This window comes from Vitis vinifera, chromosome 6 (genome assembly GCF_030704535.1).
Source record: "Vitis vinifera cultivar Pinot Noir 40024 chromosome 6, ASM3070453v1".
Taxonomy (NCBI): Eukaryota; Viridiplantae; Streptophyta; class Magnoliopsida; order Vitales; family Vitaceae; genus Vitis; species Vitis vinifera.
The window spans coordinates 6,366,809-6,383,941 of NC_081810.1; the positions used below are offsets into that span (position 1 = coordinate 6,366,809).

Genomic DNA, 17,133 nt, shown 5'->3' on the forward strand with positions numbered 1-17,133 from the left:
TTATGTTACAAGTAGAATGTGTGCATATAAACAGTACCCTACGGTGCTCATAGACCCATGGTTTATACAAATGGTATCAGCTATACTGATCTGGTATGGTTGGAAACTTATTTTTATTATATTGGCGATCCCAAACATCAAAAAAGAGATGGATGGCATCTTTTAGTTAAAGAAAGGGGTGGCCGACCAGGCGTGGAGGCTCTCGCTCTGCAGCGTCATCTCATCTGTAAACAATAATGGTAGGGTAAAATTGTTTTCTGTAACTGAACTCAAGTGTTGGAAGCTGTACATCTCCAAAATCGCTCGAAGCTTCCTAAGAGAGGCCATTATTATGAGCTAAAAGAATCAGGATCGGATGTTGCATGCATGACTACCAATAATCACCACATGAACAGACCCCGTCTTGGAAAAGGTGGAAACGATTAACATCTCGAACTAGGATCTCTCTATTTGCAAACTTTGAAATGAACTTGGTGACAGAGTGGCAGTCTTCACACAGCCTCAAATTCTTGGTAATCCTAATGGTTTCACCTTTTTTGCTGTTGATGAGACCAAAGGCAAGTGCCAGTTTTTCACTATGGCCCAACACAATTCGTTCCTTCTCCTCTGGATCGAGATCATAGAGCACGACTTTGGTATCCGGGACATAGCCCTTCTCCTTCATCTCCATTGAGAGCTTAAGCAACAAAGCATGGAGTTGTTCGATCTGTGGGTTGAACTCATCCACTGACATGAATGAGTATATCTTCCTCCTAATTTCAATACAGCTGCGACCAGGGACCTTTTGTAGTCCTCTAGCTTCCAGAAGCATCTTCACCCTTTTCACCTCATTCCACATCTTAGCTTCCGCATAAATATCAGCCAGAAGCACGTAGTTCCCAGCATTTGTGGGCTCAAGCTCAAAAAGCCTTGAAGTTGCCCTCTCTGCAAGCTCAACATTACAATGAATTCTACATGACCCAAGTAGAGATCCCCAAACTTTAGGTCCTGGTTCAATCCGCATATCATCTATGATCTTGGCAGCTTCATCTAACCGATTGGCACGGCCAAGAAGATCCACCATACAGGCATAATGCTCCACACTGGGAAAAATCTTATGTCCTCTAACCATAGATTCAAACAAGACTTTCCCTTCCTCCACAAGCCCTGCGTGACTGCAAGCTCCCAAAACACTAACAAATGAAATGGGGCTAGGTGAGAGTCCCTGGTCAATCATTTCTTTGAAAATTTGAATTGCTTTTCTTCCAAATCCATGAATCCCATAACTTGATATCAAAGAATTCCATGAAACAACATCCCTCTTCTCCATCCTCTCAAAAACTCGGTGCCCCAATTCAAGATTACCACATCTTGCATACACTGTCACAAGAGCACTAACAACTGGTAATATCGAATCAAGACCCCTTCTAAGGATATACCCGTGCATCAACTTACCCTGCTCTAAAGCAGCAAGAGCGGCACAAGCTTGAAGCACACTGACCATAGTCACAGAATTAGGCAACAAATCCTGGTTCTCAAGCATCATTTTGCGAAAGAGCTCTAATGCTTCCAAGGGCTTCCCATTCTTCGAATAGCATGCAATCATGGCACTCCATGAAACCACATTTTTCACCGGCATCTGGTCAAACACCCGACTGGCATTCAAAACACACCCAAACCTCGCATACATATCCAACAAAGTAGTCATAATATGAACATGCCCCTCGAACCCATGTCGCAAGATATGCCCATGAATTTCCCTTCCATTCAGCAAAAGTGAAACAAATGCCTCAGAAGCAACACAGGCCTTAAGCACATATGTATAAGTGAACCTATCCGATGGAACCCCAATCCGATTCATCCGCCTATACAAGTCTAACACCTCTCTACCATAACCCGCCAATGTAAGCGCTCTAAAGAGCGCATTCCAAACATATATAGTTCTTTTACGAGTTTTATCAAACACCTTCCGTGCATTGTCGATGGAGTCCAATTCAGAGTACATGTTGATGAGTTTTGTGGCCAAAAAGGGGTCCTGATCAGACCCATCATGGATTAGGTGGCGGTGAAGGTCTATTCCCTGGGGGAGAGAGTTCTGGCGGGTACAAGAGAGGATTAAGAGCTCGTAGGTGTGTTGGGTGGGGTTGGGCTCTTGAGAGAGGACTTGAAGAGCTTGATTCAAATTCCCTTGCTTACACAGAGATTGAATCAATGGGTTGTTGTTATTGCTGTCGCCGTTGCTTCGGGTGGTGGTGGAAGGACGTAATGCGAGGCAGCATTGAGGTTTTGGAGAGATGGCAGTAGGTTTGTGGAAGGGTTTTGGAAGGTGAGGTTGTTGGATGGTTTGGGGAGTCTGAAAAGCCCACATCACAAAACCAATCTCGATTTTCCTCTGCAATTGATTTGGAAATTATACTTGGTTTGATCTCTTGATCTCCAAAAACTGTCTGCCTCTCAGAGTCTCAGACTCTTGCGTCAGCTCAAAATTGGATTACCAGAATGTGTTTCTACCCAAAGTTTTTAAAGGCGAAAGCGTAAGGCGAGGCGTTTTTGTGTTCGTGAGGCGAGGCGTAAGCCTCGAGGCGTTGAGGCATAAGCTTTTTGAGCCTTACTTTATATAATTAATTAATATTTTAAAATATATAAAATAAAATAGCATAAATAAAAACATGAAAACAATTCATTAGAATCATAAAAAAAAACATACTAGTTCCCTACTTTCACAAAAAACCATAACAAATTCATAAAATAGATTATAGATTCAACTATACTAATAGTTTCAAACTTTAACAAAAAGCCAAAACTAAGTCATGAAATAGAAAATAGAGTCAACCATAATAATAGTTCTAAACTTTTACAAAAAATCCATAACTAAGTCATGAAATAACAACTAGAGTAAATTGTTTCAACTTAAATCCTCCTCTCCAAGGTCATCATCATCCTCATCCAATGTATCAATAGTAGGAAAATGTCCACTATCATGTATCCCCATTTCATCTAAATCTTCATCTTCATCAATTGGTGTCAAATTCAATTCCTTCTCTTTGCCTTTGCCTCCACTTGTACCTAACATAAAGTATTAATTATGTGTAAATATTAAAAGTTTTTTTATTAAATTTAATCAAATTTATGATTTCAATTTTTGGGTACTTACTTGGTACTTCATTATGTTTCCTTTTGTAGGAATGTGAAGAAACCATATGATCCGATGATGTTTGCGTCTCTTGGGAGTTGGATGACACAACTCTAATGGCATCAACATTGAATAATTCATTATCTTGAAGCCAACAAAGATCAAGGGGGAGGAGGGGATCTTCTTTCTCCGCAATCCATTCATCATCAGAATCAATCTCCTCTACCAAGATTGGATCAACATTTTGTTTCCTTTGTAGACTTCGCTCTCTCAATCTAGTGTTGTACCTTACATACACTAGAGCATTCAACCTTTGATGTTCAAGTCTATTTCTTTTTTTTGTATGGATCTACAAATAATAAAAGAAACAATTTTATGTGTTAAAATGAAATAAAGTTCTCTAACATTGAAATAGAAATATATGTATAAAAATTTACAAAAATAGAAGTATTACCGATTCAAATGTGCTCCAATTTCTTTCACATCCCGAAGCACTACAAGTAAGGCTAAGGACTCGAATAGCAAACTTTTGCAACTCCGGTGTTGAACCCCCAAAACGCATCCACCAACTTGTAGGACTTCTTAATGTTCGAGAATCAATTGCAATACGACTCCCAAATTCACCCATTGCTTGGTCATATGAGTCCAACTGAATGTCAGCTTTTAAACGTTCTTGATAATCCAACATCCTATCCATGCATTCAAATAATCCCTTCCTCACCTCATCAACATTAGAGAACTTATCTCCATACCTCAATTGAGGATTAAGATAATAGCCTGCTGCATGTAAAGGTCGATGAAGTTGCGGAGTCCATCTTGCATCAATTTTTCTCCAAATTGGGCCATATTTTCTCTCCATGCCCCCACAATTAAATGCAATCTTCTCCTTAGCTGAATCCATCAACTCATAAATATAACCCATGGCTGGTCTTTCCTCTGAATCAACCTCTCTCAAGACACTAACTAATGGAACAGTGGTCTTTATGCAAAAAGCAACATGAGGCCAAAAATTTGGATCAAATAACACTGTACTTCGAGTTTTCACACCTTCTACCTTTTTAGCCCATGTGCTTGAACACCATTTTTCTGAGGAGAACATTGCTATAAGAGCTTGCTTTTGCTTATAAATACTTTGGAGAGTAAGAAATGCAGTAGCAAACCGTGTAATTGCTGGACGAATAAGTTCATGATTTTTTGTAAATGTTCTCATCAAGCTAAGAACCCAAGTATGCCCATATATAAACTTCACAACTTGCCTAGCTCGAGAAAGTGTAGTAGCATGAACATTTAGCTTTCCAATATCCTCCAACATCAAATCAATGCAATGAGCAGCACAAGGAGTCCACCACAATCTACTCATTTTTTCCATAAGCCTCATTCCAGCATTCACATAATTAGAGGCATTATCAGTGATGACTTGCACAACATTCTCCTCTCCAATTTCTTCAACCACCTCATCAAGATATTTGAACATCAATTCCCCATTTTTTATTGTATCAGAAGCATCAATTGATTTCATAAACCAAGTGCCAGCAGGACTATTCACCAAAAAATTGATAAGACACCTACTTTTTCCATCTGTCCAACCATCTGACATAATTGAACATCCATATTGTTTCCAAGCTTTTTTGTGATCTTCCATAATGATACTTAGGTCATTCACCTCTTCTTTAAGAATCCATGTCCTCAATTCGTGCATAGATGGAGGCTTAAACCCGGGCCCAAAGTTTGCAACAACATCTATCATAGGAAACCAATAAGGATCATTCACAGTGTTGAATGGGAGACCTTTTGAATACATAAACCTACCAATTTTTCTACACACTTCCTTCCTTTCTTCTTGCTTCCACTTTGAATTCAACGTACTTTGTCTAGGTTGTGAAGTGGTAAATTTATCCATGGGTCCCCTAGGAATAGGTTCCCCACTCCCACTTACACTCCCACTCCCACTCCCACTCCCTAATGTCCCTATTGTTTTAGACAAGGCACTTTCATGCATTGAAGTTGGACCCATACCAATTTCTTGGAGCAATTCATTTCTCTTCGTTTTTTGATCCTTAAAATTAGTCAATGCCTCTTTACATTCCAATCTAGCATCTTCACTAACTTTGCTGCATGGTTTCATACCATGATGAGTTCCGGCTAAGTGATGCTTTAGTCTATTCACCCCTCCCGTACATCTTTGATTGCAAAATTTACATCTTATATATTGCTCTCCAGAAACTTCAATCACATACTTCCACACAAAATCCTTTCTTGAATTTTTCGAATCGGAGGAACTCATTCTAAAAAAAATCACCAATAATAATATTCAAATTTCCATATAACAATATAATTGACTAAAAAATAATAACAAAGCACAATTGAAAGAAATTTAAAAATGAAATACAAAATTTAATTGGTTTAAATTAAAAAAAAAACCAATTTTTTTTAAAGGAGTTTAAAAATTATACACATAAATTTTAATTGGAATTTAATAATGAAATAAAGAAAATTGAGGTGAGAATTAAAATTAAATCAGAAAAAAAAATTCAAAATTCACAAATAATTATCTTTTATATAATTTTAATTATATTTGTTTATTGATACTATAAGCAAACATATAAAAAAATTCAAAAAAAAATTTTATTAACAAAAGGCACATCTGATTTGATAATTAAAAAAAAAAAAAATGAAAAACCTACTGGGAGAGAGAGAAAATCGTGGCTGGAAGTGTGGGCTGTGAGTGAGATTTAAATGCTGTGAGAGAGAGAAAAAATGGTTTAAAACTTAAATAGATTACAGCCGACACGCCCGTGTGATTTGATAAAAAAAAAAAGAAAAATTGGATGAAGATCGCATGAAACGAAGAGGGATTGCCGTGTGGACTGCAGAGAGAGGAACAAAGAGGGAGAAACCGAAGTTCGCAACATACCTGGAGATGAGAGGGATTGCCGCCGGAGAAGATCGCTGCGATTGGTCGCCGCCGAGGATGAGCACTCCGTCGCCGCTTGACTGGAAGAGGTAGGGTTTGTTTTGGGTTTGTTTTCAGTCGGGACTGGGGTTTTAGGTATTCTTAGGGTTTTTTTTTAAATCTTTCATTGCCACATCAGATCCGACGACGCGTACGCCTCACCGGAAAAGCGTGAAAGGCGCGCTCAAAGCGCGCCTCAACCACGCCTCACCAGAAAAGCGTACGCCTTTCAGGTGTTTCCCTTTATTTTTAACGCCTCAACGAGTTTTCGCTGCGCCTCGCCTCAAGGCGCGCCCCACCAACGCCTTTAAAAACACTGTTTCTACGTACTACGGAACTTCAATATCATGTTCGATTAGTGGAAAGTGAAAAAAAATGGTAACAAAAATAACTTTTCACATTTGATATATATTAAATATAATTAAATTTTCATATTATTTTAAATTATTTAATAATTATATAGAAAATATATAAATAAAATGATTTTAAAAAACATAGAAATAATTTATATATTAATTTTAAATCTTTTTTATTTTTTATTTTTTATTTTTATTTTTTTTCTCAATTACACTTACTCATTTTCAAGAGTCAAACATATCATTAAAATTTATACATTTGGAATCATTTTATCCTTTTAATCAACTAATTATTTTAATTATATTTACTATTATTAAAAAAAAAATTTATAAATAGAAAGAAGAAAGCTCCTCTTGTATTTCGAACAAAAGATGAAGAGGATTAATTATATTTTACTATTATTAAATTTTTTTTCTTATAAATAGAAATAACAAAGCCTATCATTAATACCTTAAAAGGAATGACAAAGTTTAAAATGATTCGTTAACGCAATACAAACCAAACACATTTCTCAAGGGTTTGGGTCAAAGTTTGACATGAGTATAATGGGTTTGAGTCAAATTTGTGTTGACCCGCATAACTCATTTACTAAGTAAATGAGATTTTTTTGTCAACAACCTACATAACATGAATTTGATCCACATTGGCTCATTTAATAATCCATTATCAATTTAATTATATTTTTACACCATTTAATTCATATATGACTTATTTTAAATTTGTTTTTAAATAAATAGATCACGGCGAACACAAGGGGAGTTGATGGACGCGGCCAACCCTTCGATCTGCCAACAATCTCCCCCCCAACGACACTCTTGGGGTTCTAACCCGTGACCTCGGCTCTGATACCACTTGAAGACCTCAGGCGCTACCAACTCTCCTAAAAGCAATTACTTGTAGGAAAGGCGCATACCCTAATCTTATAGTACATTCACCCAAACGCCCACGGCGAACACAAGGGGAGTTGATGGATGCGATCAACCCTCCGATCTACCAACAATTAGTTATATGGATATATATATATATATAATAACTAACTCAATTTGATTATTAATTATGAGGACCTGATTATTAAATGAATCATACAACATGTTATCTATTTTATAATTATGTAATATTTGGATTTATGTTTTTAACACCATTATCATTTGTGTCAAGTTTGGATTGAACTATGTAGTAGAATTCTTAAACTTTAACACAATACAAACATGACCCACTAATACAAATTACAACCCCTCTTATTTAAGATGAAGAGAAACATCAATTATAAGTCTTCTTATGTTCATTAATTTTTTTTCATTATTAAATGAAGATAATGGACTTTGTTTTTTCTTTTCTTTTTTTTGATGATTTATTAAAATTTATTATCTTATCACATTCATTTTTATAATATATAAATAGGTTATTTTTCAATTGTTTTCTAAAAAGCACTTGCCATAATAAATTATTGTTTGGACTAAAAAATAATTTTATCAAGTGCAATCCCAACAGCCATAAATGGTTGAAAACTGAGGCAAGCTTAATAGCTTCATTTATTATAAAACCCCATGTTAAAATACTATGAGAAAAAAATATAAAAATAAATAAAATGATTAAAATTTATTAAAAACATATATATTTAAAAATTATTTAATCTTTATATAAAAAAAATAGAACAATATAAATTTAAAATAATATATAAAAATAATTTATCAATTTCATATCCATTTTCTATTTTCTTCATTTCTTGGCTTAGGCCTTGTGTGATCCTGTTTTCAAAAATCATTTTCTATTTTTGGAAAAAAAAACACATTTAACAACTAAAAAAAAAAAAATAAATGATTTTAAAAATTTTCAATTGTTTTCACTTTTTTTCTAAGAATTATTTTAAAATATAATTATACAAATATAAAAAATAATTAAAAATAAAACACTGCATATAAAAATTATATAAATATGAAAAATAATTAAAAACAAAACACTATATATAAAAGTTCATTTTAAAACATAAAAAAAAATAAGTTCAAAATTTTTTATGTTCCAAACAGACATTTATCTTACAAAACATCCTAAAACTGTTCCAAAAATTGTTTTAAAATATAATTAGCAAACATGGCCTTAATTTATCTAAGGACTCGAGTATCAAGTAATGTTCCTAAATAACTTGAAATGAAGGCAATTTCCCAGTTTTGGGATACTGAAAACAACAGTGTCTTAGAGAATACAGTGCCACGTGCCAAAAACTCGTCTCACCACCAGGATCCAGTAATAGAAGAGGCAGCGACCCACAGCATATTTTGTCACTTTATAATCTAGAACTGTACGACTGGCATTATGGAGTTGAAAGACTTCCAAGCCATCAAAATTAGCTGAACAGTTTGATCAAGACGTTACAGGATCGTTGATGACACCCAAGAAATCATCTTTTATAGTACCAATGCAGAACTGCAATAGAAAAAAGGACCAAAAATTGCACGAGGAACATAAGACCGATGATCTTCCAATTTGGGTTTTAGCATAAAGAGCAATGAGGTTTAGAATTTTGAGGAAGTTCCCATATTGGAGACTCAAAATCCATTTCAAGTTTTCAACAATTAACCATATGATAATCTTCAACAATTAACCCACGTTTATCAGTTTTGGAGCCAACCCTATTTGAAGTAAGCTTCCAAAACTACTAAACCAAGAATGCAAGAACCTACATGTGGGAAGGGGCATGGCTATAAGGTCATGACAAATATGTCATTTGGAAAACAAAATTTTTGCAACAAACAAGATCTCTAAAGAAACAGGTAATCCCATGCCCTAGAAGGGTTTTCTACTAAGTTCCTGCAAAAGTGGCACTGCCCATAGGCATCTGAAGCCACTCAAAAGAAAAACCCAAGAGGAGATTCCCACCATTTACTTCCTTAATTAATTGGGAACAGGGGTCTTCTCCTCAAGCATTGAACAAGGGTAACAGGTTTCTTTTCCATAAAGTTATAATTGAAGTATTTTAGACCATAAAACTAGTGAGAAATATGTGCAAAATGATGCAAAATGCCTTTTTAACTCTATATTTGTTTCTAGACTGAATTATTTTCAAACTAATGCAATTAGACTTCAATTAACAACCATTAAAAATAAGTACACCTAAAAACTCTGAATAAACACAAAGGAAAGGACATACAATTTCTGTAGCATCTACTCGAGTTCCAATTATCTTTAACCGCACTTCACTGTCCTTCTGGATCTTAACCTGTAAGGAGGTCAAGATATCAATTTCAAGCATGCATATGTACACTAGATAAACTAGACTACTTCTCAAGCTAAAACTGAAACATACCGAACCATCTGACGTCGTATAATTTGGCATATCTCCAGATTGGAACTCCATATCATCCGGTATCAACTAGGCACAGATGAGGGTATTAGAGTATGCACAAAAAAGAGGGCACACAGATCACTCCAAGAGCATTCAAACATATTTTGAAAAGGGAAAGAGGAAGTCTAGAAGCTGCAACAGCCAATAGACTAAAAAGGGACAAAAATCACAAAGCTTGAAAGTTGTAGAACTTTTATTTAAATAATATCATATACAGACACAGTACAGAACTGAAGAGATTAACATAGAACCAACATGCCAAATGATGTTGAAAGTGATCACCAAAGCAAATCTTGAAAGCTAAGCAATAAGGTGCCTAACCTAACTGGCCCTACCTACATGGCCAACCATCTCCCAAAGTACCAATCTCAATGTGGCCTCAATCCAAATACTAGCTAATATCTATGGGACATAATGCCATTTTTTTTCCCAATAATCTAAAAAGTAATGAATTGTGACAAACTATCAAGAGTCGTACACATTACAGAAATTTTGTCCATTATTAGAAAGATGAAAAAGCTTCCTCTCCATGCAATTTGTTAATAAACCCCAGTAGCAAGAGTTCAGAACTGGGGCCATGTGTCGGGCAACCATCAGATGGTACAACCAGAGAAACTATTTTGTTCGAAAAAATGTTATTTGAAGGTAATTAATAGATATTGCAGCAAAATAAAATGAGTGTACTCCTCTCCTATGGCCGAAAGAACGGAAGAACTACTAATGAACTCACATGATTTGAAACAAAAATTTGAACAGGCCCAGCTTCAGCAAAAAATCCCATCTGCAAGCATTCCACATATAAATACGAATTTGAAACAAATAACAAAACAAAGCATTGCATATTAATAACGCTGACAAAATTAATTCACTTATAAGCTAGGAATTTATCCCTTGTTAACCTTTTTTTAATAGGCTAATAATATATACCTTGTTAACCATGGTAACAACAGCTTCTAAGATCTCTCCTTTAAATGGTCGGAACACAACACACTGGTACTTCACTGGAAAAGTCACAAACCCTGTTCCATCTCGAATTAACCCTTTTCCAACATTCTCAATACCTGTTATTGCCACCACAAATCCATGTCGACCACTGCAGCAAATGTAGAATTTCCCAGTCAATTTTTCCCCACACACAAGAAAAGAACCTTTTTTTGGCTCTCAGAAAGATCAGAAGAAGTAAAAGAAATTGCTTGGAAAATACTAAATAGAGGAAGCCAATCTTGAGCATGCTCTCCCCTTCCAAGAACTTAGTGGATTAAGATTTCATAGGAAGGAACCTGCAAGTTCCCTCAACATCTTTCACAAGCTTGGCAACAAGATTGTCACGTAGGTGGCGGCCAAAATGCCGAGGGTGAAGCTGCATGTTTCGTTCCAAAACTATGTGGAAGAACATCTTCAGCTGCTAGCCTCTTAGATTCTGTACAATTAAGAATGAGGAATTTGCTTACATAGATGACCAATTGGATTAAAAGGGTGATTGACAAGCATAAAATCAAACCAGTTGAAATAGTACCAAACGGATTCATAACAAGTAACACGAGAGAAGGGTCCTTCCTTGATGCAAGATCATAAGATTTTAGCAATCTATAAGTTATTTCTTTGTTTTGTTATATAATGATACCAAAGATCAAAAGGACAACAGATAAGGAAAGAAAAGAGAAATCCTTGAAAATCTCATGATGATCACATTAGGCTTTCCTAAAACAATCTCATCTAGGGAAGCAATCACCCCTATAAAAAGCTACATAGCTACTAAATTCTCAAACTTTTCTATTAATAAAACAAAAACCTACCTTTTTCTAATAAGTAATAACACTAGGATCCCGTTTCTTAATATGAATATGATTTCTTTTCGTATTCAAATTAGAAGTTGAACACACCTTATTCCACGACAGGTTTTGTTTTCATGAAGAAAAAATTAATATACCACAATCCAAAAGATCCCCAACAAACACCCTCAGTAAGAAATTCCAAAAAATAAAATTAAAAATAAAAAAGCAAAGAGCTTCTGCAATCCAAAAGATCCCCAACAAACACCATGAGAAATTCCGGGGAAAAAAAAAAATCAAAAACGAAATGCCTCTGCTATCCATTGTCTCAAACAAACACCAACACTACGTTTATTTCCTCCGCCCTTTTGTTCAGTTGCAATGAAAAAAAAAAAACTAATATACGAAAGATGAAGAAAACCGGGAAGAAAACATATCACTTTTTCGAGAATTGGATGTGATTTTGGGTTAGAATTTTTAATTTGTTAGAGAGAGAATTGTTAGGGAGAGAATTGGGGGAGAGGCAGAGAGGAGTCTTGAGCCCTAAGCGCCGCTATATTATAGTGACAGCAGTTACCTTGTCCAGGTGGCACACCGTAACACAAAGGTTTTTATATATGTTGCTTATATTTTTCAAAACAAAAGTTTTGATTATATATATATATATACAAATACAAGAGGGCTAGGATTATCAGCAGAGACTTTAAAGCATATCCGAAGAATATGTGTTACCTTATCACTACAGACTCCTTTCATCAAATTTTCTGCAGTAAGAAAATTGATCCTCTACTGACCAAATCCATTATCGAAGATATTAAGTTACTTGAAGAACATCGAAGAATGGAGAAGTTAGTTTAATGTCATCAAATGGTTAAAAAATGCTTATTTTGATTTTCGAATGGGAGGAAGAATGCCATCGCAATCATCACCATTATCTGAAAGGTAGTTTGAAGTAAAATCATTTGATTCAACATAAGAGTCATCTTAAGAAAAACTTGAGCTGCTTTTGTCAAGAAATTTATAAGAAAGGAACCTTTAAGTTCTTTACAGACTACACCATTAAGACACTTAGGTCTTAGGAAAATTGATCTCTCCACTGTTTACTACAGCTTCTTGAGAATCTATGGATTACCTAAACATGGTTTTGAAAATCGAACTCATTTTAAGGTCTTAATCTAGAGCCTAATAGCAGATTGACAAACCTAGTGAGTAATCACCCCAACCCTTTTACAGCCCTAAAAACGCCTAACACCGGCCAGCAACGGGCTTAACCCGGCATGGATCGCCTTAGGCAGGCAAGCACAGTTCATTTTCCATTTTCCATCTTAAGCTCTTCCTTCTCTTTTCTTTCTCTCTCATGATGTAAGCCCCTCAAGTCAAAGCTTTCCCATCCTTTCCATTGTAAGATATCATTTCCCCTATTTCTCCTTATAAGTATGTTTTTCAAGACTTAAGTTAACATTTAATCTATGGTATAGATAGATTTAAAAGACTTAAAAAGAATCCAATTCCTTGGAATGAGGAACATATTAAGATTGTCAAGACTGTCAAGTCTAGAGTCATGACCTTACCATGTTTAGCCTTAGTCGATCCTAAAGCCTTTAAGATTATTGAGACCGATGCTTCAAATATAGGTTATGGAGGGATCCTTAAACAGAAATATGGTAACCAGGAGAGATTGGTTAGGTATACTTCAAGAACCTGGAATAATGCCCAACTCAATTACAGCACCATCAAAAAAGAGATTTTAAACATTGTTTTATGTATTTCAAAATTTCAAGATGATCTTTTGAACCAAGAGTTTTTATTAAGGGTTGATTGCAAATCAGTAAAATCAGTTTTGCAAAAGGATGTTAAGAATATAGCTTCTAAGCATATTTTTGCAAGATGGCAAGCTATTTAAAGTAATTTTGATTTTCAAATTGAGAATATTAAGGAGAAAATAACTCAATCCCTAATTTCCTAACTCGTGGATTTTGCAGGATTCACGAGATCATGGCCCCTAAAAAGGCTACCCAAACTCCTAAAACCACTAATAAACCACCAAAATCCCAATCTTCTAAAATCGGTCAAGATCCTCCACCCCATAAAATGCTTTGGAGTCAACAAGTTGAACTTGAAAAAGAAGAAGCAAGATTTCATTCTTCTCCTTCTGGCCATATGCCCAATAAGATGTTGTCCTTGTACTATGATCCTTCAGATCCTTTTAAACCAGTCAAGACTACACAATTTCCAACAATTACAGGGTCTTAAACCTTTAAGCAAGTGACTAAAGCTAATCCCTCTCAAAATGAATTAGCATCAAGCTCGAATTTTTCAAATACGCAAATTGTGGTGGTTGCTAACCCCGCACCTCTTTCTTCAAAATCACACTATTGGCAAAAGGATCTTAATCAACCTATTTTGGTTATTGAAAGTGAGTTTTTCAATGAAAACCCCAAGGAGATAGCTGCAAAAGCTTTTCATGAAAACTCTCATTATCCCTTTGGTGATCTTTTGAAAACAAGAGAATTTTATGAACACATCCTTGTGGATACTAGCTCAGTTAAAATTAAGCATAATGCTGATAAGAATAGCAACTTGGATTTGCCATTTTCTACTTGTCATATCTTCAAAATTCTTACAGTTAAGCAATGGGGTGGGAACCCTAATTTTTCTAAGGATTTCTCTAAGCCTTCAAAGCCAAGATTTTTCAATTATTGAGACTACTAAGAGAGCCTAGTTTAATGATTTTCTTACCCAAAACAAGGACTTCCATCATTCATGAATGTTCTATTTTCCGTCTAAGCATCAACTCCCTTCTTTTCCATTTTGGTTCCACAATTGGTGGACTTATTTTAGCCCAACTATTAAGATTCTCCCAAAACCCATCTTGGATGGCTTTGAGCTATTCAAAAGTTCTTTTGTTACTCCTAGAGAACTTTCAGCTTTTCTCCCTTTATTATTCTTTTTTAGTGAATTTGGCCTTACTTGGATAGTCCAGTGGAACTATATCTTTCTTGCGGATGAATCAACAGCCTTTCCAACCCTTGGAATGACTTTTAAGGCTAAATGGTGAGACGCTTTAAAAAATGATGCCTCTGTGCAAGTCGCTAAGCAATATTTTCTTGAGCATCCTACACAAGCCTCAACCTCTGAAGACATTGTCTCAGTTTCTTCCCAAGAAACAACAGCTCTAAGCCATGCTTGTTGCAGCTAAAACCCCTCAGGAATTTCATAAAATACTTGACAAAAGCAGCTCAAGTTTTTCTCAAGATGACTCTTATACTGAATCAGATGATATGTTTTTCTCAAGGTGATATGTTTTCTTCCTGGTTTTCTTCATCTTTCGTATATTAGTTATTTTTCATTGCAACCGAACGAAAGGGTGGAGGAAATCAACATATCGTTGTTTGTTTGAGAGGCATTTCGTTTTTTTTTTTCCTGGAATTTCTCAAGGTGTTTGTTGGGGATCTTTTGGATTGCAGAGGCTCTTTGCTTTTTTATTTGTAACTTTATTTTCTGGAATTTCTTACTGAGGGTGTTTGTTAGCGATCTTTTGGATTGTGGTGTATAATTTTTTTCTTCATGAAAACAAAACCTATCGTGGAATCAGGTGCGTTCATCTTCTGATTTGAATACGAAAAGAAATCATATCCATATTAACAAACAGGATCCTAGTGTTATTACTCATTAGAAAAAGGTAGGTTTTGGTTTTATTAATAGAAAAGTTTGAGAACTTAGTAGCTATGTAGCTTTTTATATTGCTTCCCTAGATGAGATTGTTTTAGGAAACCCTAATGTGATTGTGGTCATGTGATTTTCAAGGATTTATCTTTTCTTTCCTCATCTGTTGTATCTGGTATCATCAGTATTTGAAATATCTAAAAATTTCGGCGATATTTCTCCGAAATTTTGTTTGAAATATCGAAAAAATTTAATATTTCGGTATTTATCGGTATTTTTACGGATTTTTAGGGAAATTTCTCGATATTTCCTACCAGTCCAGCCCACGAACAGGATATGTCCAATTTTATTTTATTTTAAAAAAAAAAACAAATAAGATGCATCTGATCATGATTTGCAGGCAAAGGTTGTGTTTTTCAGCCTGGCTCAAAAATCGTGGATTTAGGGTTCGTGAAATTTAAATCCAGTGGCATAAAAGCAAAGAGACACCTAGAACAGATCCAGAAAACACACGGAGCAAAAAAAAAGCAATTTTTTTGGTTTTCCTTGGGGGTTTTGCATGGATTTTCTCGGAAATCAAACGAGGATGAATTTTCCCGGGAATCAAATGGGGGATGGATTTTCTTGGGAATCAAACGGGGTTGCAAAAATAAAAAATAAATGACATGATTAGATTTGTACCTGCGAGGATTGAGAGTGGCAGAGGAAAATAGGGCTTTTTAGGGATTCTCTCGTCTGGAGGGCAACTTCAAAAAAGGCCTTCTTGATGCATCGAGTGAAAGGAGTTGGTATGCCTTTTGAGTTTTAGATTTAGTAGAGATAAAAAAAAAAAAAAAGGAAACAAGTCATGAGAACGATTTTCCTCCGTATAAATAATTATTAATTATTAATTATCCATCTTAATTTTTATTAAATCAAGATCCTGGGGTTCAATCCTCGCTACCATTAAACTATGATACTCTTTGATAATATATATTTAATTTAAATTTGTTAAAGTTCATCATTAAAAAAAATCTAAATCTAATTCTAATTATTTTATTTTAAATTTTATTTTGTGGATCATGATTTATTTCTCAACATTAAATGTATCTTAATTAAATAAATTATAATTTTAATATTAAATACATCATAATTTATATCATTAATCATATTCTAAAAAGTTACTATCACCCATCTTTAAGTTTTTTATATTTATCCTTTTAATTTTGAATATTTTTATTTTAAAATATAAAAAATATAAATTTATTTAAAAAAACTAAAATATAAATAATAACGATAATAATAAAATTCAAATATTTTATAAAATAAAATTCAAATATTTTATAAATTAAAATTAATTTAATAAGATAAATAATAAATTATATATTAACACCAATAAATCATTGCATATAGATATTTTTCTTTATAATAATATTTATGTCAATTACATTTATAAAATAACTTTAAAATGTAAATTTTATTTTTTTATAGTTTTTTCAAATGTTTTCATGAATTTTAAATAATTTTTACTTTATAGATATTTTTGTCAAAATATCCATCGATAATCTAAATATCGATATATTTGTACTTATTGATATTTCAAATCTTGATTATAATCAATTATAAATTGATAGCATTGATATAACTTTTGATCAAAATCAAATAATTTACTTATAACTTTTAACAATATATAACATAAATTAAATGAATTTAACAATAACAATAGAAATATGTAAAATTTTATTTTATATAAAATCTTCAAAGTTAAGATATGAGAATTACTAATTCATACGAGGATAAATGCAACACTAATAAAAATAGAGAATAACTATATACTACATAATAATGATATATGATGGGGAGGAAATGATCATAAAGGAGAAGTGAAAGACTTTAGAAAATAAAAGAGAGAGAATAAGAATAAAAGAAAGAGATAAATATCCTTCTTCGG

At 34.1% G+C, this 17,133-nt stretch overlaps 3 protein-coding genes across 3 annotated transcripts; all 3 read right to left on the reverse strand.

The window, feature by feature from the left end:
- Nucleotides 1-237: 237 nt before the first annotated feature.
- Nucleotides 238-2,626, reverse strand: LOC100262237 (pentatricopeptide repeat-containing protein CRR2, chloroplastic). Its single transcript, XM_002280392.5, has one exon. The coding sequence runs from the start codon at nt 2,345-2,347 to the stop codon at nt 371-373; it is 1,977 nt and encodes a 658-aa protein (XP_002280428.1). The 5' UTR covers nt 2,348-2,626; the 3' UTR covers nt 238-370.
- Nucleotides 2,627-2,719: 93 nt separating this feature from the next.
- On the reverse strand, nt 2,720-6,374 carry LOC104879612 (uncharacterized). The gene is made up of 4 exons (XM_010653138.3): nt 6,027-6,374; nt 3,567-5,397; nt 3,134-3,461; nt 2,720-3,045 (listed from the first exon to the last, which is right to left on the reverse strand). The coding sequence occupies exons 2-4, from the start codon at nt 5,394-5,396 to the stop codon at nt 2,885-2,887; spliced, it is 2,319 nt and encodes a 772-aa protein (XP_010651440.2). The 5' UTR covers nt 5,397; nt 6,027-6,374; the 3' UTR covers nt 2,720-2,884.
- Nucleotides 6,375-8,477: 2,103 nt separating this feature from the next.
- On the reverse strand, nt 8,478-16,129 carry LOC100248358 (DNA-directed RNA polymerase II subunit RPB7). The gene is made up of 7 exons (XM_002282262.5): nt 15,885-16,129; nt 11,046-11,185; nt 10,693-10,858; nt 10,496-10,546; nt 9,727-9,792; nt 9,571-9,639; nt 8,478-8,846 (listed from the first exon to the last, which is right to left on the reverse strand). The coding sequence occupies exons 2-7, from the start codon at nt 11,159-11,161 to the stop codon at nt 8,784-8,786; spliced, it is 531 nt and encodes a 176-aa protein (XP_002282298.1). The 5' UTR covers nt 11,162-11,185; nt 15,885-16,129; the 3' UTR covers nt 8,478-8,783.
- Between the last annotated feature and the right edge of the window lie 1,004 nt (nt 16,130-17,133).